General features: G+C 51.9%; 2 protein-coding genes across 2 annotated transcripts; both read right to left on the bottom strand.

Moving 5' to 3' along the window:
- Positions 1-803: 803 nt before the first annotated feature.
- Positions 804-12211, bottom strand: AMPD1 (adenosine monophosphate deaminase 1). Its single transcript, XM_058819336.1, has 15 exons — positions 12130-12211; positions 8980-9154; positions 8388-8553; positions 6856-7018; positions 6494-6713; positions 6021-6150; positions 5558-5752; positions 5218-5349; positions 4973-5136; positions 4729-4855; positions 4140-4303; positions 3198-3318; positions 2209-2382; positions 1694-1804; positions 804-996 (listed from the first exon to the last, which is right to left on the bottom strand). The coding sequence occupies exons 1-15, from the start codon at positions 12149-12151 to the stop codon at positions 841-843; spliced, it is 2220 nt and encodes a 739-aa protein (XP_058675319.1). The 5' UTR covers positions 12152-12211; the 3' UTR covers positions 804-840.
- Positions 12212-16175: 3964 nt separating this feature from the next.
- Positions 16176-24731, bottom strand: NRAS (NRAS proto-oncogene, GTPase). The gene is made up of 5 exons (XM_058819337.1): positions 24548-24731; positions 23716-23894; positions 22618-22777; positions 21267-21390; positions 16176-19682 (listed from the first exon to the last, which is right to left on the bottom strand). Exons 1-4 carry the CDS (start codon positions 24656-24658, stop codon positions 21271-21273), a joined length of 570 nt encoding a protein of 189 aa, XP_058675320.1. The 5' UTR covers positions 24659-24731; the 3' UTR covers positions 16176-19682; positions 21267-21270.
- Between the last annotated feature and the right edge of the window lie 630 nt (positions 24732-25361).

The following is a 25361-nucleotide window of genomic DNA, read 5'->3' as shown; positions in this document are numbered from 1 at the left end:
CATCTGCACGAGCGGGGGAGACGAACCCACCCCAAGCCCGGCTCCCCTGTGAGCTGCGTCTCCTGCGGGCAGCCGGAGCAGCACCTGCTTCCTCCGGCCCGGCAGACACGGGCAAGATGCTGCACCGCCCGCTGCCCGCCTGTCCGCAGCCGGGACGCGGGGACTCCAAGCCGGCCCGCAGCCCCGAGCCGGGCCGCGACTGCAGGAAGCCACAAATCCCCTGGGGACCCGCTCGCCCTCCCGGCGTAGCCCCCGCCCGGTACCAACGTCCCCCGCCCCGTCTCACCGCGGCCTCGGCCCGCTCCCGGCCCCGCTCCTGCAGGACGCTCCCGGCGCGCACGGAACCACCTCCCATTGGCTGATGTAGCCATCACTCAAGTGGTGATCCCGCCTTCCCCCCGCCCCGGAGCGCCCGGAGCCGTTTGCCGTTGGTTGGCACGGCCGTCACTCAGAAGGAGGTCCCGCCCCCGCCGCGCCCCGTCCCGTCTCTCCGCCGCCTCGACCCGCTCCCGCAGGACACTCCCGGCGCTCACGGAGCCGCCGCGCATTGGCTACTGTGGCCGTCACTCAGACCACGATCCCACCCTCGCCCCGCCTCAGGCTGCACAGCTCCACCGCCCATTGGCTGGCGTGGCTGTTACTCAGGAGACGGTCCCGCCCTCTTTCCCTCAGGCTCTCGGACCCGCTTCACAGACGGGGTTTTACTGCGCTGCTGCCCCGAGGCCGCGCAGTCGGGCACGGCCCTGTCCCGACCCTGGCTCCCCTCACAGTCCGGCATTGCCCCGGTCCCGACCCCCCTCACAGTCCAGCACGGCCCCGGCCCCGCGGTCCGGCCCCCGCCTATTCGTTCTTCAGCCCCTCGGCGATGAGGTTGAGCTCGTAGCACCAGGTCTCGTAGCGATAGGCAACGCGGATCTGAGCCACGTTCGTCTTCCGAATGTCATTGCCATCGGGCCCGTCTTCCTGGTACTTTTCACCCAGGAACTTCACTTTCTCCTGCCAGAGGCAAACACAGCGGTACCGACGTGAGAAGCCCTGCTGGCAGCGCCCGAGGGAAGCCCTGAGCCCACGAATGGAGCTGGTGCCATTCTCAGGCTGTGGGCAGGACCAGCCCAGAAGGACACACACCTTGTGGGACAGGAGACACTGCAGGACACCCCTGCGTGAGACAGGACACCCACGATGTGGGAGAGGACACACCTCATGGGACAGGACACCCCTCATGGGGCAGGACACATCCTTCATGGGGCAGGACACCCCTCATGGGACAGGACACTCTGCAGGACACACTGCCCAGGGGACAGGACACACTGCAGGACACCACTGCATGGGGCAGGAGACACTCGTGGGATATGAGACACTGCAGAACATGGCAACTTGTGGGACAGGACACATCCCTCATGGGACAGGACACATTGTAGGACACCAGTGCATGGAACTGGACACACCTCGTGGGATATGAGACACTGCAGAACACTCAGCTTGCGGGACAGGACACACTGCAGGACACACTTCTCATGGGACAGGACACCCCTCATGGGACAGGACACACTGCAGGACACACTTCTCATGGGACAGGACACCCCTCATGGGACAGGACACACTGCAGGACTCATCCCTCATGGGACAGGACACCCACCTCGTGGGACAGGACACTCTGCAGGACACACCACCCAGGGGACAGGACACCCACCTCATGGGACAGGCCACACTGCAGGACGCTGTTCCTGGCGATCTCACACATGTCACAGGTGCTGAGCTTGAACACCTGGGCAGCGATGGCGTACTCCTCCATGAGGGGCTCCTGCAGCGCAGGGTTAGGGGTCAGCAGCCTCTGCCAGCACAGCCTGAGCTCTGCAGGGGCTGTCCCACAGCTCGCTGAATCATTTGGGCTGGAAAAGTTCTCCAGGTTCAAGTCCAACCTTCAACCAACACCCCATGCCCACTAAACCATACCACAAAGAGCCACATGTTCTCAGTTTTTGAAAACTTCCAGGCACCACTGCCCTGGGCAGCCTGTTCAGATGCTTGATCCCTGTTCCAGTGAAGAAATTTTTCCTAATATCCCACCTGGACATCTGCTGGTGGAGAGGGAGATGGTCCAGCATGTGCTGGACCCCCTGCAAGTGCCACTGGCTTCCAAACAAACCGAGGCCCACACAGTGCCAGCCCCACAGTGCCAGCCCCAGTGCCCAGCTCACACTGTACCTTGGTGTAGTGGAACTGCATGGGGTCATCTGTAGAAAGGGACACCATGAGCCCTTTCTGGTGGAAGTCAAGCAAGGGGTTCTTGGCATACTCCAGGAAGAGGCTGTTGTTGCTGAGCGGGGACATGGCAATGGGAATTCTGGCAAGGAAGTACAGGTACTGCAGCACTGGGCTCTGCAGAGAGGAGCAGAGGTACCACGTTAGGGACAAAGTTCTGCACCTTCCACCTCTCCAGGGTCAGATCAGGCTGGTCCCAGCCAGGGAATTGTGTGCAAGGAGAGAGATGGGCCAGGCAGCAATCAGTGCTTCAGGGTAAGGAGCACAAGAGGCCAAGTATCACAGACGTGTTTTATGAAAAATCCTTTCCTTAGGATTTTTCCTCCTGAGAAGCTGAGAGGCCTCAGGAACAAAATGTAAACAATGATTATCTGCTGCTGTGGAATGCAACAGGTGCATCTGTGATTGGTCTCATGGGGTTGTTTCTAATTAGTGGCCAATCACAGTCAGCTGGCTCGGACTCTCATGTCAGAGAGATTTTATCCCAAGATTTTATTATCATTCCATTTCTTTTCTATTCCTTGCAAGCCTTCTGATGAAATCTTTTCTTCTATTCTTTTAGTATAGTTTTAATATAATATATATAATAAAATAATAAATCAAGCCTTCTGAAACATGGAGTCAGATCCTCATTTCTTCCCTCCTCCTGTGACCCCTGCAAACACCACCACAGCCAAGGAGCTGTCTGATATCAAACTCAGCTGGCTCTACTGATAACAATCATATTCTGTGATGGGTCTAAACCCCAAAATCTAATACACTGCTCAGCCACATCCCCAAACATGCCTGGAGAAGCCCGGAGAACCATTTAACATCTGCCCAAACCAGGCTGTGTCAGTGTAAAGTAGTGGCACAGGTAACCTGAGGCAGCTGTGAGCCCTACTCCCGCTCTGCCATGCCTGGGCTGCTCCTGGCAGCCTGCCCGACGTTACCTTCTTGAGGTTGAGCCCGTGGGAGATGTTATCAGCTGTCATGAAGGCGGCCAGCAGGTGCGTGAGGGCCCCGGCCTCGCCGCAGTGCGGGCGGAACAGGAACGTGTTCATACCACGCTGCCTGGCACAGGGAAGGAGCACTCAGAGCAGCCAAACAGAGGGTTGGGTGGCTGGACCCAACTTCAGGCCCAGCAAACAGAGGGTTGTGTGGCTGGACCCAAATTCAGGCCCAGCTCTGCCCCTGCTATGAGTCCCCAAGATTCCAGCTTGACTCTGAGGAGCACTCAGAGCAGCCAAACAGAGGGTTGGGTGGCTGGACCCAACTTCAGGCTCAGCAAACAGAGGGTTGGGTGCCTGAACCCAACTTCAGGCCCAGCAAACAGCAGGGTTGGGTGCCTGAACCCAACTTCAGGCCCAGCAAACAGAGAGCTGGGTGCCTGGATCCAAATTCAGGCCCAGCGAACAGAGGGTTGGGTGGCTGGACCCAACTTCAGGCCCAGCAGACAGAGGGTTGGGTGGCTGGACCCAAATTCAGGCCCAGCTCTGCCCCTGCCATGAGACCCAGGAATCCAGCTTGACTCTGAGGAGCACTCAGAACAGCCAAACAGAGGGTTGGGTGCCTGAACACAACTTCAGGCCCAGCAAACAGCAGGGTTGGGTGCCTGGACCCAACTTCAGGCCCAGCTCTGCCCCTGCTATGAGTCCCCAGGAATCCAGCTTGACCTAGGAGCACATTACTCCTTCTCTTCTCTCCTCTGTGTGTGCACTAGATGCATCTCTGCAATCCCTGAACTTTCTCCCCAGTCCATCACCCCTCCTACCCAGGGGTGTCTGGGTTGCTTTGGGATGTGATGCTCCAAATACAGAGCAAGGAGAGCCCCCATCTTCCACACCAACAATCAAAGAACTGAGGCAAGGCACGAGGCACGTCCCAGGCCTCACCTGCGCAGGTTGTTGAGCACCAGGATGTTGGCATACATGTAGTAGATGTAGTACGTGTAGGATGGGTTCTTCTGGGAAGTCCACTCCTCTGGCTTTGGGCTTTTAGTGCTAAACATGTGTCCACTGTGCTTGGATTCATCATCCACGCTGTCAAATCCTGTGATCTGGTTGGCAAAATGAACAAAAAAGGTGCATCTCACACTCCCCACCTCATCACTCCCAGGTGGGCTCAATCTGCCCCAAAACTTGGCTTTGCCCCTGTGCCCCTCAAGGGCAGAGTTGGACAAGGCTGCAGAGCTCACTCTGTATTTATAAGGATTATCACACCCCACTAGCACAGTCCAGACCAGGAATAAAGCTCACACCTCCCCAGGAGATGGGTGCCCAGCGATTCCCAGCCCCACAGTAGCCAGCCCAAGCTGTCTGTCCCCTCCTGCCCTTCTGGCCACATCCCCTTTCCCTGGAATGAGACAGAGTCCCCTGCCCCACTGATGCCACTTTCCCTGTCAGGGCCAGTACCCCATTTCTGGTGCACAAACAGGGACGTGAGTTCTCCCCACACCTGACAGCATCACCAGGTGACACTCACGTGGCGTAGAAAGACACTCAGCTCTTTGTGGGCTTGGGGATTGACTGTTGCCTCGAACACAGGAACAAAGATACATTCCAGCATTTTCCCAAAGTGGGGGAGGAAATTCTTAGACCTGAACACATCACTGTGGACAAAGAGATTAATTGCTACTAGAGGGACAACACAGCCCCACTGTCCCCACAGCCCTTTCAGGGATGAGGGATCTATAGGGCTCAGCGCTTCTCAGTCCCACAGCACATACTAAATCCTGGGCACTTGGATCATCCACTTCATGTTGGGGGAATAGACCCTGTGGGTGTTGAACCAGCTGGCCAGCCTGGCCCACTCCTCAGGCGACCGCCCGTAGATGGAGAGCCGGGGCTCCGTGTGCTGGTACTTGGCATCCTCCAGGTCAGAGCCAACCTCCTGCAAAGCACAGCACACCATGGCAAGGGAAGGCAGAGCAGCAGCACAGCTTCACCCCGTTCTCCTGCCCTCTCTCCATACCTTGATGATGGTAGCAAAGTACTCGCCGTGGATGGCGTTCTCTGTCTTCAGGTAGAGGTCCCTGAGCTCGCTGGCGCCCACGGGGTTGTACTTGTCATTGAACTTGTCAAAGCGCTGGAATGTTTGCCGGCCCTGCAGCAGGGAGCTCAGGCTCAAACACTGCCCTCACAGCTTGGCAGGGAGCAGGGACTGAGCCAAACCACCCAAAATGGCATCACCAGGAGCTGCTGCACCCTGGCACAAACATTAATGCACGCAACAAGTGTGGCTGCACAAGGCAAAAGCCATGGGGGGAAGAGTGGCCCAAGAGTGATCTTACATTAAATATCCTACCACTTACAGCATGGACATCCAGGGAATCCACTGTCAGGTCGTAGGGGTGCAGTTTGAGCTGCTGGAAGAGCTGTTTCAGGGTGAGCTGTTTGCCCTTGGCGTTGTAGACCACGCGGTCGGCATCCACACGGTAGGATTTCTTGATGAAACGCAGAAGGTGCTTCTGGTTCATGCAGGCTGCAGCATGGATGTGTGTGTCCACCTGGGAAAACAAGGACAGCTTCAGGCTGGGGTGCTTGGGTACCATCCCAGGGGGGTGAACAAACCCCTCAGGTGAGCACATTGTGTGTGAGCAGGGCTCAGCCCAGCAGGTGAACACAGTCAGAGGGCACAGCTTTGCCAAGGCAGCACATCCCACTCACAGGAGCAATACTGCTGCTCAGACATGGACTCTAACATCCATTAGGGAGGGGCAGGCACCATGACAGATCCTCTCTAGGGTCCCTGGAGGTCTAAGCCTTGGCTTTTACCTTCCTGCAGTTGTAGAAGTCACGGTGGGGGTTGTTCTTCAGCTCCTTCATCTCCTCCATCTCATTGAGCATTTCATGCACTTGGAACTTGGACGAGAGGAACTTGAGGCGCCGGTGGGCGTAGGTCTTCCTGGTGAGAGCAAAGGGCAGAACAGGAACTGGGCTCCTCACCCCTCGGCACAGGGACACACATTCCACCTGGGCTGGAGGAGCTCATGCTGGCCAGCCCTGCTCCCCTGAGGTGCCTCCCCTGGCTCTATCCCAGAGCTCTGAAGGAAGGCTGGCCAGCTGGGAGACAACCTGCAGCTCCTGTCTCCAGCCCCTGAGTGCTGCTTTGCTTGAGACCCAAGCCAAGAGGGCTGACAAGTGCTGAGGACACTTGTGCAGCCAGATGTGTCACCAGCAGGTTCCTGAGGGGGCTGCCCTGACCTCCCCTGCCCTCTGAGGTAGGATCTGGTGTGTTGTGCACTTACACAGGCCCCTGTGCAATGAGGACCAGGAGGAAGTTCATGTCATCAATGAAGTTCTCCAGGCTGGGGTAGGGCAGGTCCTTTGGCTCGTTTCTCTCAGCCGCTGCCTTGTCTGCATAGACATAAACTATCCCATCCTTCATCTGCACGTGGTATCCCAGGTCCTCAGGGAGGTTCCCACTGTCCAGGGGATCCTGCCCATCCTTCACTGGTGGGGTGAACACTGCAGCAAAAGGAGAATTCCATCAGGCTGCCAGGCCTGCCTTGCTCCCCCACCCCACCCCAGTGACACCAAGGAGGGGACCTGGGCGAGTTCCTGAGCCCTGCCCCGTGCTGAAGGCACCTCCTGGGGTGCCCGGATGTACCTGGGCCAGCGTCACTGGGTCTCCAGGGCTCGCCCTCGATGGCACGCAGGTACTGCGAGGGTGTCTTGGGGAACCTCTGCAGTGACTGCTGCATGTTCTTCTCCCGGATGCACAGCGCCCGGTACAGGCCCCTGCACACCACCTCAAAGTCTTCCACTGTCACCTGCAGGGGAGGTGATGCTGAAGGCAACCACACAGCTGGAACAGGACACACCAGGGTGGGTCCAAGAAACACACCCTGGTGCACCCAGGAAGGAGATTTCAGTCATGGCAAGATGAATGTGAAAAAATGGTTTGGGCTGGAAGGGATCCTAAAACTCATCTTGCTCTAGCCCCTGGTGTGGGCAGGGACACATTCCACTGTCCCAGGGTGCTCCCAGCCCCATCCTGGCACTGGACACTTCCAGGAATGGAGCAGCCACAGCTTCTCTGGACGTCCTGTGCCAGGGCCTCCCCATCCCCACATGGAACAATTCCTTCCCAATATCCCATCTAACCCTGCCCTCTGGCAATGGAAGCCATTCCCTGTGTCCTGTCACTATATGGTATTGTAAAAAGTCTCTTTCCAACTTTCTTGTCATATCATATAATCATATCATATAATCCTATATCTCATCTATCTCATCATATCATGTATCAAATCATATCATATCAATGTCCCACTGCTCTGCCTGAGCAGGGTGAGGAAGGAATGACAGGCAGAGACCCAGGCACGACAAAGGGAAGCTCCTGCTTGCAGAATCAGGGAATTCTGATGTCAGCCCCTCTTACATTCCTCACTGCAATCAGTAATGGACTCTGAAATGGAAGCCAGGCCTGGGCAAAACATTAAAGCTATTTTTGGAGCCCAGGCTGAAACTGAAGCAGGAACAACAAGATGCACTAACCCAGGGTGTCAGTGATTTTTGATTTACTGCACTAACAAATGTTTTGGGCAGTCAGGAGAGACTGGAGTGGAGTCAGTCACTCCCAGCTAGGATAGTCATGGCAGGGGGAATGTGCTCAGTGCAGGGAGGGATTTCCAGATCCCCTCTGCTGGGCAGCTCCAGGCTGAGCAGCCTTCCAGCAGGCTCTTAGAAGCAGCACAAATGTAATAGGAGGCTGAGGAGGAGCGGGAGGCAGGATTAGCACGGGATGTGATAACAGTCCTGGTCAAATGGCTCCAGGTGACCCTGCCTGTACCACGGCTTGGTGACTTTCCCTCAGCAGTTCTGGGATCCCTGGATGTGCATAGAGCTCAGACAGAGCTGTGTGCAAGCAGAGAGGATGTGACAGAGTGAGCACAGCCCGTTCTGCCCTGGAGAGTTCTGTGGCAATATTCAGCACCCCAGAGCTCCTGCTAAGGAATTCGTCTCTGGATCCCCAGGGGTGCAGCAGGGCACCCCCAGATGCTTGTGAGGCACAGTGGGGACACTTTCCCAGGTACAGACTCCTGTAATAGACCCTGAAACCGGGCATGGGCACTGCTGGGGGGCAGGCAGGGAGCAGAGGGGTGCCCAGTGTGCAGAGGGAGCAGCCCTGGCAGTACCTACCCCAGAGGCATAGTCCCCAGTGATCTGCACCCGCTGGAAGGGGGGCACGCTCTGGTACTGGGGGCAGGTGGAGCTGGCCTCCTCGGTGACAGCCAGGCTGGGGACAGCCCCCGAGGCCACGGGCGGGGCCAGCACTGTGGTCTGCATGCGGATCAGCTTCTTCCTGCTGCGAGGAAAGGCTCAGGCAAACAGCCCCACTCCATGGTACCCACAGCTGCAGGGCCAGGGCACTTCCCCCAGCTGTGTTCCAGCTGTGCACACCGTGGTGCAGCTCACTGGTGATAAATGAGCACCAGAAGCACAGGCCACAGCACACAAAGAAGCCACAGGTTTGTCCCCGAGCCTCCCTCCCCAGCAGCTCTGTGCCCATGCCTGTGCTGGCACCCACTGAATGGGCCAAGGGCATCTTTCTGCCCAAGCAGTTGGAGAGGAAGCCCTGGAGTACCTGACAGATGCCCTGGGATTATCAAGGATTTATCCCACAGGTGTGGTGAGCCGTGCCCAAGGGCTGATTTCCATCCCCCCTGTTTGCTGTGGCCAGGAGCTGCAGGCTGTGCTCCTCTCCCTGCTCCTCCCCTGGGAGCTCACTCACCGCTTCTCCACCGTGGAGCTGGCCTCCTGCAGCATCATGTGCACCGTCATCTCCTGCCGGGAGATGGGGCAGCTCTCTTCCACGTCAAAATGAGAGATTTCCCCCCTGACTTCCTCATCCTTCACCTCGGAGGCAAAAACCTTCTCGGCGAAGGAGCGCAGGGTCTCGTCCATCTCTGCAAAGAGGAGTTCAGTGTCCCACAGGGAGGGGATTCCCAGCAGGTGCCCCTTGCAGGCAGCTCCGTGCTCAGCTGCCCTTTCCTTGTGGTCTCCACACTCTAGAGAAGAGTCTGAGCCACCTCCCAAATTTGCAGCAAGGTTGGGCCACTCCTGGTGGGCTGGAGACATCCCCTGATACCCCCAGTACAGCAGGAAAAGGAAACACAGTCCAAGAGTGCTGCCAAAAGGCCCAGAGAGAAGCAGGTCCTTGGGAAGGGCAGTTATGGGAGCATGCACTGAGGGAAGTTGGCAGAGCCCTTAGAGCTCCAGGGAGCCCAAAATCCACTTGCTGCAGCATTCAGGGGGACACAGAGGCATGGATGGGGCAGAGCTGGCAGCCCAAGCACTCGGCTCCACCATGCCAGGGCATTCCCAGCTGGGCACTGCCAGCCCACCACGTGCATCGTGCTGCAGAGGTGCCAGGGCCACCACTGCCACAGGGCTGGCTGGAGCTTTATGGAGGAGGAAAGGAAGGGTAAAAGGCCTTCCTCTGCCCACAGAACACCATAAAACAAGAACCCAAGGGTTCTGCTGGCAGCAGCTCCCAGAAGCAGATGTTGGCATGGCAGCACAGGGGCTCTGACAGCGGGTTTTGGCAGCTGGACACAAAGCAAGGTGAAGATCAGTGCCCAAGGATGGACCTCACCATCGAGTGTCACACAGATGAGCACCAAAGCAGAGCAGACACAGGGGTCTCAACAGCACTCAAGGTGCAGAATGATATTGAACAAATTGCATCTTTTGGTGCTGTATCAAAGGACCAAAAGATGGGACCATTCTGTGTAACACTGATGGGCAGAGCTGGCACTGCCTGGAAACAGCATTTCCCAGCTGCTGAAGGATCACCATGATCATGATCTGCATGATCTGCATGATCTTCATGATCTCCATGATCTCCATGATCTCCATGATCATGTAACTGCTGCATGGTTCCAGAGATCATGTCTAGGCAGTAACACAGCAGAGCAGAGAGAAACCCAGCAATACTCACGTTTCTGTTCTGCTGTTTGAGATAAAACAGAGACAAAATAAAAGCTGTTGTAATCAGCTCTTCAAAATCTGAGCCTTTTAGCTTTGTCACCTCATCAGTCTTTAAAAAGGGATTAGCAAAGTACAAGTTTAACCAAATCCTCCCACTTAGAAAAGAATCATAGAATCATAGAGTGGTTTGGGTTGGAAGAGACCTTAAAGCTCATCTGATGGGCAGGGACACCTTCCACTGTTGTTGCTCCAAGCCCTGTCCAGCCTGGCCTTGGACACTGCCAGGGATTCCACAGCTGCTCTGGGCACCTGTGCCAGGGCCTGCCCACCCTCCCAGGGAGGAATTCCTTCCCAATATCCCATCTAAATCCACCCCTCTTTGGCTTAAAACCATTTTCCCTTGTCCTGTGATTTGTGAGAAGTCCCTCCAGCCTTCTTGCAGCCCCTTCAGGTACTGGAAGGAAGAGACAGAGCAGAATTTGTCCCTTTGAGGAGCACAGAGGGACCTTATGCACTGCCTGTCCCATGGAAGAGCCTCAGTGATGCCTCAGGGTGGAACCAAACCCCAGTGCAGGTCCCTCCCTCCCAGCCAGCCCAGCCTGGCTCTGGGAACATCTCTTCTCTGGAAGTGGAAGAATTTGGCTAAACTTGTACTTTGCTTCTCTGGAAGAGATGTTCCCTTTATTTGATGGGCACAGCTTCAAAACAAGCTGGGTGCCAATTGAGAAATTCTCCAGAATTTAGGGAATTTTACCCCCCCCTTCCCTGTTATTCCCCAAAAACATGAATTTTCCTCCCTTCAACTGCAGAGGTGCAGCACCAGGGCAAAGCTGGGATGATGGTACAGCTTTGGTGTCCCTTCATGCTGATTAAATTTCCCTGCAGTGCCCAAGGTGGAGCATCCTGCAGAACCCAGATCCTCTCACCCCACACCAGGCAGGCAGCAGTGCTGAGGCTGAGCTGGCCTGGAAGGGCTCTCCTGCCCCTGCAGGGACACAGGGAGGGCAGCACAGCCTCCTGCTGACCAGGCAAGCAGATATTCCATACCCAGAGCACCAGGCTTTGCTATTTTTTGCCCTTGACTCCCTCCTCTGTGGCGCCCAGCATGGGTGGCCATTGCAGAGATGCCGAGTTCCATCACCCTGTGCTCACAGCTCCCCTTATTGCCAGCAGACCAGGCAGCTGGGACACTGCAGTCCCACCCTGACAGGGTGGCAGCAGCACTCTGAGCCTCAGCCCTGCCCTTTTTCTCTGACCCAGCAGCTCAGGCTGCAGCTCTGCCCTCACAGCTGCTGATTCCCAAAGCCCAGCCTGAGGAACACGCTCCAAAATCCTGACTCCACATATTCATCTGCCTGCAAAGCATCCCAGAAATGTTTAGTTTGACCTTTCATCTCTTTAGTGGATGGAAATTACGCTCAGGAAGGTTCAGAGCCTCCCCCTGATGGTGCAGGGCAAGGTTTTAACACCAGCTCCATGCGCTGGGCACTGTCTCTGACAGCACAGTCCTGCAATTCCAAACATGCTCTTATCAGGGCTGTTTGGGGCTGTTATCACTCAGGGCTCTGCAGTCACCTGCCACATGTCCCCCTGCACTGCCTGCAGAGCCTGGCTGGCCCTGCTGCTGCTCCCATCCCCTTGGGGCTCCCCACAGCTGAGCTTCACCAGGGGCACCAGAGATTCCTGAAATCCCTCTGAGCCCTTCCACAGGGATTTAATGATGTCATTTCAGGACACATCACACCCAGGAGAGACAGGATTTTCCTTCAGTACAAAGCAGAGGAAGCTTTAAACAATAACACAGTTTCTTCACTGCACCATCCAAAACCATCTCCAAGCAGGAAGAAAAATGCCCAGAGGTCCCCTGGACGCCACACATCCAAAGCTCTGAGGCTGCGGGGCTGGAACCTGCCCTGTGGCCCCTTGGCTCACACGTGGCTTTCAGACCTACCTGGAATTCTCACCCGAGACATCTCAGCAGCGTTTGCAGAGCCTCAGTGACACCCCAGAGTCCCCGGGCACCAGGGGCCAAGTGACTGCCTGGCAGCTCAACACTAATTTTACTGCTTTCCCTTCCCTGTAACCAGACTCTCCCACTCTAAAAGGAGAGTGGAGATCAACTGTGGGACTATTTAAAGTGCAGCCACAAGCACTTGCACTGAAACAGGTGAAAGCAGGGCTCAAATTTAATTAAATTTGATTTAATTAATCAAATTTAACTAATCTTTTTCTTTAAGTCAGGTTTGCATTTTTCATTTTGTGAAGTGCCAACTGGTGTCTGGCCAGATTTCTGATTTCCAGGGCAGCTGCTCCTTTCTAATGTGGAATTCAGTCTTTTAAGAGAGACTAAAAGAGAGACTAAGAGAGACTAAAAACTGATGTCTTCTAAGCTGAAACAAAGATTTAATTTAAACAAAAATTCCCAATCAGAGCAGGTACAAACCATGTGCTCCCACCTGAGCTATTCAGAGGTGTTTCCTGAGGGAAGGATCTGTTTGAAAACCTGGATTTTACCCACAGGGCTGCCCAAATTCTCACTTCTTCACAGCTGAACCCAACAAAGAAAAGGAAGGTGCAAGGAGCCACAGTTTGTTCCTGGGTTTATCAGGAGCTGCCTTTTCCAAGCTTTGTGTGTAATATTGATCTGATAATCAGTTCTGGACGTGGTGAGCCACAACTGAGGTTTATCTGACAGACAGCAGCTCTCAATCAACCCAAGGTGGGTCAGGGAGCTCCTGCCTTGGCTTGGGTCTGGCTCAGCAGCTTGGGTGGCACCTCCTGCCTTCATCTGAAGCAGTTTGTTTCCAGCAAATTGGCTTTGAGGGCTGTACCCTCCTTTGGGGTGCCCTCAAACCTTCTTCAGATCCCACCTGCAGCTGGAAATCACCTCCTGTGTGAAGGGAAAGGCCAGGATTTGGTGTGTCCTGCCTGTAGCCAGGATAACTCTGAGCTCCTGGTTCAGATTCCTGGTGGGAAGTGGTGAAACTGAGCAGGTCAGGAGGATAAAAGAGTTTTGAGGTGAAGAAGATTCTCCCTGTTTGTGCTTCTATTCTTGATGGAGTTGAAAAGCTGCTCTGGAATAGGACAAAGCATTTGGGCTCTGGTTTAAAGGGTGGATTTGGTCAGAGCATTGACGGGAACAGAAAAACCACCTGGAACAGAATCATTATTTGGAATTCTATGTGCATCCAAGGGATTCCTGTGCCACGTTTTGCAGGAGCAGCTATGGAAAGCTCTTGTCCAAGAAGAAAGCTGGGACAGGTGAGAGATCACCTGCACAAATAAAATAAAATAAAATAAAATAAAATAAAATAAAATAAAATAAAATAAAATAAAATAAAATAAAATAAAGTAAAATAAAATACAATACAGAGCTGGAAATAACCAGCCATGGATTTTGTCCTTAGGAGCACAGGAATCCAGTGAGGTGAGACCTGGAGCAGCTTCTCCAGCTGAGATAATTTCCACAGCATCCAGAAGCTCTCTGGAAGAGATTATTTGATGGGCACAGCTTCAGAACAAGCTGGGTGGCACTTGAGAAATTCTCCAGAATTCAGGGAATTTTACCCCCCTTTCCCTGTTATTCCCCAAAATTATAAATTTCCCTCCCTGCAATCAGCACCAGGGCAAAGCTGGGATGATGGTACAGCTTTTGTCTCCCTCTCATGCTGATAAAATTTTCAGGTTCTGAATTATTCTTGCTCTCACCCATCCCCAAGTTTGAGAGTCTCCACACCCCATTATTGTTTAACTATTTCATTCAAGGCCCATGAAATCCTCTTGTTTGCTCTCCCACAAGGACTAAACCAGCCCTTAACCCTCCTTGGGATCTTGGGATTCACATCTGAAACCAAAAATGACCTTTAGGATCCAGAGGTCAAGAGAATCTTGGTCTTTTGATCCCTCAGCTTTTTTAATCACAGGCTGAGCTTGGGTGGGCTCATGGTGGAAATCTGAGTAAAGCCTGGGCATGCTGTGCTAAAGTTAGATCCAGGGCCTGTGCAAGCTCAAGGACTGACACAAACAGCCTCTCTTCCCACTCTTTTTCAGCTGGATTCACACCCAGAGGCTTTGGAGTGCCTCCAAACACCCCCACTTTAACCTCTGAGCTGCCCTGGTTCCACCCAGGGAGAATGGTTGGAGCAGAAATTTGGGCTCCTGAGCAGGATCTTCCTCCAGCTTGCACCCACAGAGGCCATGGGGGAAGCTTTGCTAGAAAATGGTTCAAATTCCTGAAGAGGAGGAGTCTGAGCAGGAGGATAAGGGGGATGTCACCAGGGCATCCTGGCTGTGCTGGGGCTTTGATCAACCCTCAGCAGATTCTCCTGTCCCTGTCTTGTGGGGATCACAAATCCTCTGAACAGAGAGACAGAGCTGGCCCAGGATCTTCCTGGGGAGCTGTGAGAAAGCTCAGAGAAAGAATTAAAACAATTCGGAGAAAGAATTAAAACAATTCTTGTCTCAATCCCTGCACCTGGCAGGCAATCTCTGTTTGTCAAAGAAGTTTACAAGGAGGAGTTGTCCCTTCTTGACCAATAGGTGAGAGAAGATTCCTGAAGGCCAATCAGGTCTGAGAGCCACCATTGTTTCGGTAAGAACTGTGGATTTCTAATAATAAAAGTGCTTTTCGTGCCTTCTGAGTCTCTGTATCACCTTTGTCCCCTTTGGTGACAGCTGTATTTGTGGGGTGCCTTGTGGCAAGGAGGAATGATGAATCTGACTCCATGTTCTCAGAAGGCTAATTTATTATTTTATGATACTATTTATATTAAAGAATACTATACTAAACTATACTAAAGAATACAGAAAGGATATTTACAGAAGGCTAAAAAGATAATAATGAAAACTTGTGACTCTCTCAGAGTCTTGACAGAGCTTGGTCCCAATTGGCCAAAGAGTTAAAATAATTCACACCAGAATCCAATGAAACAATCACCTGTGGGTAAACAGTCTCCAACCACATTCCAAAGGAGCAAAACACAGGAGAAGCAAATGAGACAATATTGTTTTCCTTTTTCTCTGAGGCTTCTCAGCTTCCCAGGAGAAGAATCCTGGGCACAAAGGGATTTTTCCAGAGGATGTGAACGCCACAGGTGACACCACCTTGCCCCAGGTGACACCACCTTGCTCTCAGTCATCCCCTGCACAGACCCCCAGGGCACAACCAAAACCAGCTCCTATACAGGGAGCTCCTTTGTAGGAACAAACCCATTGAGGGAAACCTTTCCAACCTTTCCACAAGCCCAAAAACTCTGGGGTTTTCAGCATCCTGGGGTTCTCAGCACCCTGGGGTTCTCAGCACCACCCCAGCCCAGGGTGGGAATGCTCTGGGCACAGGCTGGACCTGCAGTGGCAGGAACTCTGTGTCCCTGCTCCTGGGGGTCTGGTTTTAAATTCCTGGCATAAAACCCACGTTGGACTCCAGGTTTCAGATGCCTGACACGAGGTCTGAGGAGAAACAACCCTTGGAGCACATTTACTGACCGTGTGCTCTGACAAAATTTGCCTTTTTGTAGAGGAAAGGCAACAGGGAAGTATTTTAGAAGACTGAATCAAGCAATTTAAAAGGTTAACAGAGCATGATTTGGGCACACCAGAAATTTAATAGCTGGTTTGCCATTGCAGTATCAAGCAAATAATTGATTTACATTTGTTAGTGTAAATCAGCATGAGAGATCCCACTGCAAACAGAGATTCAGCAGCAAGATTAAAACTGGACTGGACCCAGCCTGTGGCAGAATCAATGTCCCTCTCACTGCTCATTGATCCTTAGGGCACATCTGTGATAGAGCTGGACCTGCCCCAGCACAGAATGGAGCAAATCCCACCCCACAGACAAAGCAGAGGGCACTGAGATCATGAGACCTCCTGTAACTCCTGGATCCTGTACCCAGAACCCAAAGAAAACAACCAAAGAATTCAAAGTTTATTCTTTTAAAAAAGTTCTTTAAGAAGCAAAATAATTTACTTCAATCCAAACCAAAGAGAGATGCATTATTGAAAGCAAATAATTAAACAAAGTAACAACAAATTAGCCCTTGGGTTAAAAGTCCAGATCCCAACATTCCCAACCATCCTGAGGGTTACCACAGGCACACACTCGAGGTTTGGGGTTTTTGACAGAATGTGATCCCCCACAGGCCTGAGGCTGCTTGAAATCCAATTCTAAGGCTGAGCTGCAATAAAAGTGATGGCAGCTTCAAGATCCTGGTTAAAATCCTGGTTAAAGGGACAGGGACAGAGTCTGAGCAGTCTGAGCAAGAACATGGAGTGAGGACACAGAGAAACAACCCCAGGATCCCACTGGCTCCACTGACTGAGCTCAGCCACACAACACAAACATTTGTTCCAGTCATTGGCACTTGGAAGTTCTGAACAAGAGCTTTATCCTTTTTTAATATTTTAACATTTTACCTCAAAAGTTGTTCATGTCTGTTCTGCCCAAGGCAGTGAAATCAGCTTGGCACTAGTGCAGAGTTGTGCTGTTGTAAATAACAATATTTGGACCAAATCTACTAAACTACCTTTCCCAGGGACCAGTCTTGTGCAAAACCTTCTGTGCTTATCTTCTGAATCACTTCCCCCAAATTCACAGGGATTGTCCTTCCAGTTCTTGGCTGCCACCAAACCCAGGGTTCTGGTGAGGCAGCTGGAAACAAATCACAACCATTCAGTTCACTCCTGATAGTACAACACCCTGATTTTGTATTTTCTGCTGGATTTGGAACTAATCCAGCAAAAAATACAAATGGACTGATGGACTTGGGAGTATCACCTGTGCAGGTCAGCTCTGCAGCACCCTAAAAACTGAAAAAAATTCCTAAAAACCATTCTAAAGGTTCCAAGGGGGACACAAATACAGACCTACCCCCAGCAGGGCTTTTTCCCTTTTATGGAGCCCAAGAGAAAGGGAACAGCAAAGAGCAGCAGATGCATTTTCCAGTCAGTTCCCACACATTGCTGAGAATTCCCAGCTACAGCTGGTACATTTTAATGCCAGAGCATGCTGGGCAGTGTGGGGCATTGCTATGATGCAAATAATTCTCCAGGTTGAGCACACACCCTTCAAACATCAAATGCCAGAGGCTTCCCATGGCCACGAGCAGCTGAGCAAATTCCTGCATTTCCCAAGAAATCCAACCCCATCCATGATGTTTGAGCAAGAGTTTGACAGAATGTCACCATTCAGTGTCCTCACAAACCCCACATTGCCCTTCCTGCTGGTTCTATGAGTATCCCAAAAGCTTTTCCTCATTTCCCAGGGGTGTTTTTATTGACTGGCTGTCCTTGTGCCCCACAGCTTTTCAGGAGCAGCCCCACAGAGGTTTTCACAGAAAATCTTCCTAACAAGGCTTTCCCAGCCCTGGCTGTGCAGCTCTGCCACGTTTAACCTCTGCACTCATGGAATGGTTTGGGCTGGAAGGGGCCCTAAAGCTCATTCCATGGGCAGGGACACTTTCCTCTGTCCCAGGCTGCTCCATCCTGGCCTTGGACACTTCCAGGGATGAGGCAGCCACAGCTGCTCTGGGCAACATCAAATAAACTGAATTTGAGCCAATGGTCCCCACAATTCTGCCCACCATTGTGTGTGTGTTGCTGGAAAATAATATTTTATGTTCAATTTTTTGTGGATTTAATTCTTATCAGTCACATCATTCAAAGTTAAAATAAATTGAAAAAAGTATTTATAAGGATTATCACAGATAAAGCAAATGTGATGCAGATTGATCCTCTTCATTCCAAGAAGAGAATTAAGACTGTAAGTAGTGAAGGAAGCAACATTAAAAGGAAAAAATTCTTCTCTCTCTGTTTACTGCTCTCCAATGTCCATTTGAAACTGAACACTCCAAATTAAGATGTGTGACTGACACCAACAACCTGAACCTGAGCCTCCTGCATCTGCTCTGCTGGCCGGGCACTGACCAAACGCTCCAAATGCTCCCTCTGTTGGCTGAGGGCTCCTTCCTCCTCCTCCTCCTCCTCCTCAGAGCTGAATTCGGGGCAGAACCAGCCCAGCAGCACGGGGACAGGGTGAGCACAGCTGGGCACAGGTGAGCAGGGCAGGGTGCTCTGCTCTGTTCTGTTCTGTTGAGAAGCTCCCTCAGCTGCAGGGAAGGGCTCACAATTACAATTCCCTCACTCAGGGTGAGCCCCGAACTCACCAATCTGTCCCCACCTCCTGTGGAGCCATCCCTGAGCTCATTTCCTTCCTCATTTTGCAAGGATGCTGCAATCAGAAGCTGGCTCAGGTGCCTGTGGCAGCTCTTGGCTTTCTCCCCTCCAGCACAGAACCCCAGGATGGTTTGGGTTGGGAAGGACCTCAAATCTCATCCCAAACACCCCTCCCATCCACCTTAAATCCATCCCATTCACTGCCCCAGGCTGCTCCAGCCTGGCCTTGGGCACTGCCAGGGATGGAGCAGCCCCTTCCTGCACCCCTGACAAAGAAACTCCAATTTTACAGCCTAGAGACATTTTGAAGAGACTCTTTACAGTCTGTGGTAAGAAAATAATTCAGAATAAAACAATTTGCAAGTTACAGAGAGAGCTGAATAGCAGCTGTCCAAAGCAACCTCCAGTTACCAGATTAATTAGTGAGAAGCTGCCCAGAAATGTTGGCAGTTCATGTTAAAAAATGAACAGTTGACAGGTTTGGTCCAACTTAGAAGAGATCTGAATGCTGCAGGAAAACAATACAGAATATAAACTGTTCCACCCACAAAGAAAGTAAAACACAGATGCAGTGTGTCCCCTCCCTTGTCCAAAAGTCTCTCAAGTGCCTGCTGGACCTTCCAAATTCCTGCTGGGGGATCCTGCCAGGCCCAGATCACCCACAGCACACTTGCCTGCTTGACACAATGAGCTCCCAAGAAATTCCAGTCCTTGGGGGTTTTCCTCAACCCAAGGGACAACTCCAAATCTTCTTAGCAAACAGGCACTTAGTTAGGAAAGGTTTTCCTTTTTATTACAGCAATGGAGGATCAGGTAGGTGGCACTCCTGGCACTGGAGATGTTGCGTTTTTTTTTTTGCTGTACAGGTGCACAGAGAGCAGACACCCAGCTGGGAGGGGACAGGGTGGCACCACCCCGTGTGACACCAACGGTGCCACTCCTGTGACAGCACTGCACGGATTCCAACAGACAGGGGACACACAGCACTTCTAGCTTTTACTCTAGAGGTAAAGTGTCATCTTTTTTCACAGCATTTAGTCTCTACAGTTCACTTTTGGGGCTGGTTTTCTTCTGGAACAAAGCCAGGTGACAGTGAGAGAAGAATCCCAGCACACCCCGAGGTGCTGCTGCTCCGTGAGCTGAGCAGGGAGGTAGATGCCATGGATGTTCTCTTCAGATGGAGCTAATTAATTCTCTTCATCTTGTGCTAATTAATGAACTCTGGTGCCCAGAGTCTGTCACTGGCACCCAAACACTGCAGGGAGCAGCAGGAGAGGCAGCACAGATCGAGGCTCGTCCAGCAGCTGCACCTGAACCACGTTTTCTTGGCATCTGGAACAGAAAGGCAGCTCCAATTAGCACTAATTAACTCTGGGCTGGATGGGCAGTGCAGCAGTGCAAGTGTTGCTCTGGCTGTTTTCATAGCCATGAGCAACATCTTCAGGGAATGGTTGAAAGGGATTTCCCTCAGTTGGGAACTCAGATTTCATTATTTTATGTGGTTAATGGGGAAAAACATGGAAATAAATGAGAAAAAATCTGGGAATAAATGGGAAAAAATCTGGGAATAAATGGGAAAAATGTGGGAAAAAACTGGAAAAAATGGGAAAAAATCTGTGAATAAATGGGAAAAAATCTGTGAATAAATGGGAAAAATGAGGGGAAAAACTGGAAAAAAAAGGGAAAAAATCTGGGAATAGATGGGAAAAATGCGTGAAAAAAATTGGAAAAAAATGGAAAAAATTGGGGAATATATGGGAATAAATCCAGGAATAAAATGGAAAAAAATGGGAATAAATGGGAAAAAAATGGGAATAAATGGGAAAAATTTGGGAATAAATCCGGGAATGGGAAAAAATGGGGAAAAATGGGAATAAATGGGAAAAAATGGGGAAAATGGAAATAAATGAGAAAAAATGGGAAAAAATGGGAAAAATCCTGTGGGAGTAAATTGGTAATTGGTTATTTCACCATTTTGTTTGGTTAATCCTGGAATCAGCATGTTCCAGAGCTTGAGGGGAGCTGTGCAGGAGTCAAACACTCAGCTGGGCACACCCCTCTTTCAAGGTGTTTCCTCAGAAATTACACCTTCTCCAAACAGCCCAAATGGTTTCCCAAAAGAAGGAGAGAGAAAGGAATGACACAGCAAATCACACCATTGGAATTGGTGGAAATCATGGAATGCTTTGGGTTGGAAGCAACCTTGAAGATCATCTTGTTCCATCCACCCATCAGCCAAAAGGGTGACATGAATGAAAATTCCTTTTCTTAAGCTCTGCCACCAACTTAGAGGGGAATTTTTTCTTTTTTGAGCATTAAAACATTGTAGGATCCAACTGCAGGGTCCACTGTAGAATCCAATTCTCTGGGAATCGATACGTGCCACGACATATTTTATGAAAAATCCTTTTGCTAGGATTTTTTCTCCTGAGAAGCTGAGAGGCCTCAGGAACAAAATGTAAACAATGATTATCTGCTGCTGTGGAATGCAACAGGTGCATCTTTGATTGGCCTCATGTGGTTGTTTCTAATTAATGGCCAATCACAGTCAGCTGGCTCAGACTCTGGTCAGCCACAAGATTTTATTATCATTCCTTTCTATTGCTTTCAAGCCTTCTGATGAAATATTTTCTTCTATTCTTTTAGTATAGTTTTAATATATAATTTTCTTTTAATATAATATATATCATAAAATAATAAATCAGCCTTCTGAACCATGGAGTCAAGGTTCTCATCTCTTCCCTCCTCCTGGCACCCCTGCAAACACCACCACATTTGGTGACCCCGAGTGAGGAACATTCCCACAAATATGTTCTATAAAAGGGGAAAACCCCTCCTAGAGCAGGCAGCATTTCTAATCACACTCAGGAGCTGCTGGAAGGCAGAAGAGGAGTGCACAGTGAGGTTCCAGCTCACCTTCTCACATGACAAGGCAGGACAGTCCCATGCAGCCCTGGTTCCCATCCTCGCTGCTGTTCAGCTTCTTCATCCGGTACTGCCGGATCTCCCTCACCAGCGTGTAAAAAGCATCTTCCACACCCTGCATGCAAACACAAGGTCAGGGATTTTCCTCCCTCAAGCTTTTGAAATCACTCATCTGTCCATCCCAGAACCCCTTAATGGGTTTGAAAGTCACAATTCTGCAGAAGAGCAGCACCCAACTGATCCCGTGGCTCCTCCCATATGGATGTCCCAGCCTGACTCCTCCTGGGATAACAACCACTAAAATAAAAATGGAAAACTGTATCTCAGGGAGGCTCCATGCAGGAAACCAGCTGCTCCTTGCCTAATTTTAGAATTCTTAGAATTCAGCTCTTCAGGATTTTCTGGCTGCTGCTCAATAATTGCACCTTCCCTGCTCTGCTCCCCTGCTCCAGGCTGCCTGGACAGGCCCACGTGGCCAAGGAGGCTTTGGAGAAGCCCATTAGACCAGTCTGGGGAATTCTGTCTGCAATCATAATCTGCTAATTGGCTTTCATTAACGAGCCAAGAGCACCCAGCAGGTCTGGGGTGAGGGAGCTCAGCCTCTGACACTCCCCAGGGAGAGCAGCTGAAACTTCTGTTCCTTCTGCCAACACTGCAAGATGCTGAAACTGGCTGCAATCAAAATTTTAACATCATTTGAAGCAGTAGAAAGTAGCTGGGTTTCTTTTTCTTCTGTGTGTTTTGTGAGATTTTATAATGAGGTATTAATTTATTATAGTTAAAATATGTTTTTTTATTTAAGACGTAAGTATTATTTTTTAGGAGTTGTTTTACAGGCATTTGTTTCTTATTGGGAGGTTTTTTTAAGAGGGGTTTTTGGTGGTTGCATTTGAATGCTTTGATAGTAAAGGTGAATTTTAACATTTTTTTGGGCATGTGTTATTTTTTCTTGTTATGTAATTTTCCACAAAACCACAAAAATTTAGAGATAAAGAGGTATCTTTATCTCTACATTTACTGGTATCAGTTATGTTTATTATTTTGAGGTTTTTTTTTTCCTAGTTAGTTTTTAAGTTTTATTTAGTAACTTCAGGGGAGTTGAAATTTTTTTATTCTCTGTTATTTATCAACCTGACCCAGTTGAAAGGAAGTCAGGGTGAGTCTGAAGTGATTCCTGTGCTGGCCCAGCCCAGAACTCTTGAAATAGTGAGTGGGGAAATAAAAGCAAAAAACTGTAAAGGGATTGAAAAAAGGCTTCTCCTGTAAATAAGGCAAAAGCACATGGGAAAATGTCCTTGCTGCATTTCCCAGGAAGGAGTCAGGCCCTGGGGGAGCCCCTCACCTGTCTCGTTTTTGCAGAGGTCTCTATGAAGGGGATTCCGTAGCTTTTTGCCAATTCTTGGGCCTGTTTTGTGTCCACTGTCCTCGTGGGCAGATCACACTTGTTCCCCACCAGCACCATGGGCACGTCATCTGAGTCCTTCACTCTCTTGATCTGTTCTCTTTAGGAAGGCAAATTATAAAAAAAAAATAAATTTAGGAAGTATTTTCTAAATAGAAAAACTGGTTTAGTTCAGTATTCCAACAACCTTGTGCCACAAAAACACATTAAAGGTGAGCAGGGCCTCAGGGGTCAGCAGCATGGCCAAGCACTTTGTACACTTCATTTTCTGTCCATGGATAACTCCACTCTGGATTTCTCACCCATTTCCTTAGGGATGACATTCTGTAGCTGCAAATGGCATCTGATTCACAGAATCCCAGAACAGCTGGGCTTGGCAGGGAGATCACCCAGCCCAAGGCAAGATCACCTGGAGCAGGTGACCACATCCTGGAGGGTTTGGAATGTGTCCAGACATGGAGACTCCACAACTCCCTGGCAGCTGCTCCAGGGCTCTGCCACCCTCACAGAAAGAAGTTTTTCCTCACGTTGAGGTGGAACTTGTGGTTTAGTTTATGGCCACAACTCCTTGTCCTGTCCCTGGGCATCATTGAAGAGAGTCTGACACTGTTCTTGTGGCACCCCTTGCAGAATTTATATGCATTGATTAAAAAAAATAATAAAACTGGATAAAAATCATCCCAGTCTTAGCCGACTAAAGGTGGTGGCAAGGCCCTGGCACAGGTGCCCAGAGCAGCTGTGGCTGCCCCTGGATCCCTGGCAGTGCCCAAGACCAGGCTGGATGGGGCTTGGAGCAACCTGGGATGGAGGAAGGTGTCCCTGCCATGGCAGGGGTGGCACTGGAAGGGCTTTTAAGTCTCTTCCAACCCACCCCTGTCTGTGATTCCATGCACTGGCACAGAACAGTGACAAAACTTCCTGAAAGAAGTGGGAGATTCAATAATTGTCCATTCCTGAGCTTTCCCTGAGGCACTCCAGCGCTTCAGTCAGGCCAGTGTCCCCACCCTGTTCCCTGTCCCTGGGGCAGCCCAGCTGTACCTGTAGAGGTTGATGTCAGCGAAGGATTTGCTGTTGTTGATGGCGAAGACGCAGAGGAAGCCCTCTCCTGTCCTCATGTACTGGTCCCTCATGGCGCTGTACTCCTCCTGCCCCGCCGTGTCCAGGATGTCCAGCAGGCACGTCTCCCCATCGATCACCACCTGCTTGCGGTACGAGTCCTGCAACAACACACGGCCCCCGTGAGCCCTGCACTGCCCCTGCCGCCCCAGGGGCACGGGGGAAATGGAAAAATAATCATCAAAACGCAGGAGGAGCTTTGGCAGCTGTTCTGCAGAAGACGTGGCTGCCCCTGGATCCCTGGAAGTGTCCAAGGTGAGATTGGACAGGGCTCTGAGCAGCCTGGAAGGTGTCAGGGTTGAAACTGGATGAGCTTTAAGGACCCTTCCAACCCAAAGCAGTCTGGGCTTTGTGATTCTCATCCATCTCTGACAAAAACCCACCACACCTAAAACTACACTATTTCAAATATTACCCACACTATCACATTTTAAACCATGCCCAAACTACCCCATTTTAAATGAGACGCTAAGCCCTCTCTCATCCTTTGTTACAAAACACTCAACTCCTGTTGCTTGAAAGAAATTCCTCCAGAGGAGCAGAAAATAAAGAACAATCACAAACACGAGCAGAACCCCCGCCCTGCCCAGCCCCGGCCTCTTGGGCTGCCTGTGGCTGCTTTAGGAAGCCCGAGGGGAACGAACAGGGGAGGAACCGCTCCCAGAGCCCCGGGCGGGGCCGGGCTGCGGGCACCGGCGGCGGATCCGCTCCCGATCCCCCCGGCCCGGCGCTCCCGTCCCGCGGCCCCGCGCACCTCGATGGTGGGGTCGTACTCGTCCACGAAGTGGTTCTGGATGAGCTGGATGGTCAGCGCGCTCTTGCCCACGCCGCCCGCGCCCACCACCACCAGCTTGTACTCGGTCATGGCCCCGCGGCCTCGCCGGGCCCGGCCCGGCCCCGCCGCCGCCGCCGCCCCGCGATCGCCCCGCGCCGCTTCCGCCCCCCGCCCGCGCGTCACCGCCCGCGCCGCTTCCGCACACGCGACACGGGCGCGACACGGGCGGGACACGGCGGGACACGGGAGGGACACGGAGAGACACGGCGGGGCACGGGAGGGACACGGCGGGATACGGGAGGGACACGGCGGGACACGGGAGGGACACGGAGAGACACGGCGGGGCACGGGAGAGATACGGGAGGGACACGGCGGGACGCAGGCGGGGCACGGGACGGACACGGGAGAAACACGGGCCACGGCGGGACATGGGAGGGACACAGGAGAGATATGGCGGGACACAGGAGGGACATGGCGGGACACGGGAGAAACACGGGACACGACGGCACCGGCACCGCGGCTCCGAACCGGCACCGAGCCCGAAGCACGGGGCTTTAAATGGCACCGGCCTCGCAGCGCGGAGCTTTCAAGGGGGAACAGCACCGGGCCCACGGCCCCGAACGGGGAACGGCACCGGGCCCGAATCCCGGGGCTTTGAAAGGGGAACGGCACCGGGCCCGTATCCCGGGGCTGTCGAGGGGGAACAGCAGCGAACCCAGCCCCTGTGGTTTTTAAACCGGGAATGGCAGCAAACTCTCGGAATTTGAAAAGGGAATAAAGTCCAGATTTGTGC

Source organism: Ammospiza caudacuta, chromosome 24 (assembly GCF_027887145.1).
Source record: "Ammospiza caudacuta isolate bAmmCau1 chromosome 24, bAmmCau1.pri, whole genome shotgun sequence".
In the NCBI taxonomy this organism is placed as follows: Eukaryota; Metazoa; Chordata; class Aves; order Passeriformes; family Passerellidae; genus Ammospiza; species Ammospiza caudacuta.
The sequence above is the reverse complement of the archived record's forward strand: the minus strand, read 5'-3'. Positions and strand labels throughout refer to the sequence as shown.

Excerpts from the sequence above, each read along its gene's own strand:
- AMPD1 (XM_058819336.1), bottom strand. The coding sequence starts at position 12,151 with ATGTCTCGGGTGAGAATTCCAG. Across the intron at positions 5,753-6,020 it reads ACTTCTACAACTGCAGGAAG|GTGGACACACACATCCATGC; the intron begins GTAAAAGCCAAG and ends TTGTTTTCCCAG. Across the intron at positions 4,856-4,972 it reads ATCCAAGTGCCCAGGATTTA|TGATGTGTTCAGGTCTAAGA; the intron begins GTATGTGCTGTG and ends CTTTGTCCACAG.
- NRAS (XM_058819337.1), bottom strand. The coding sequence starts at position 24,658 with ATGACCGAGTACAAGCTGGTGGTGGTGGGCGCGGGCGGCGTGGGCAAG. Across the intron at positions 23,895-24,547 it reads AGTACGACCCCACCATCGAG|GACTCGTACCGCAAGCAGGT; the intron begins GTGCGCGGGGCC and ends GTGTTGTTGCAG. Across the intron at positions 21,391-22,617 it reads CCTCTGCAAAAACGAGACAG|GGTGTGGAAGATGCTTTTTA; the intron begins GTGAGGGGCTCC and ends GTTTGCATGCAG.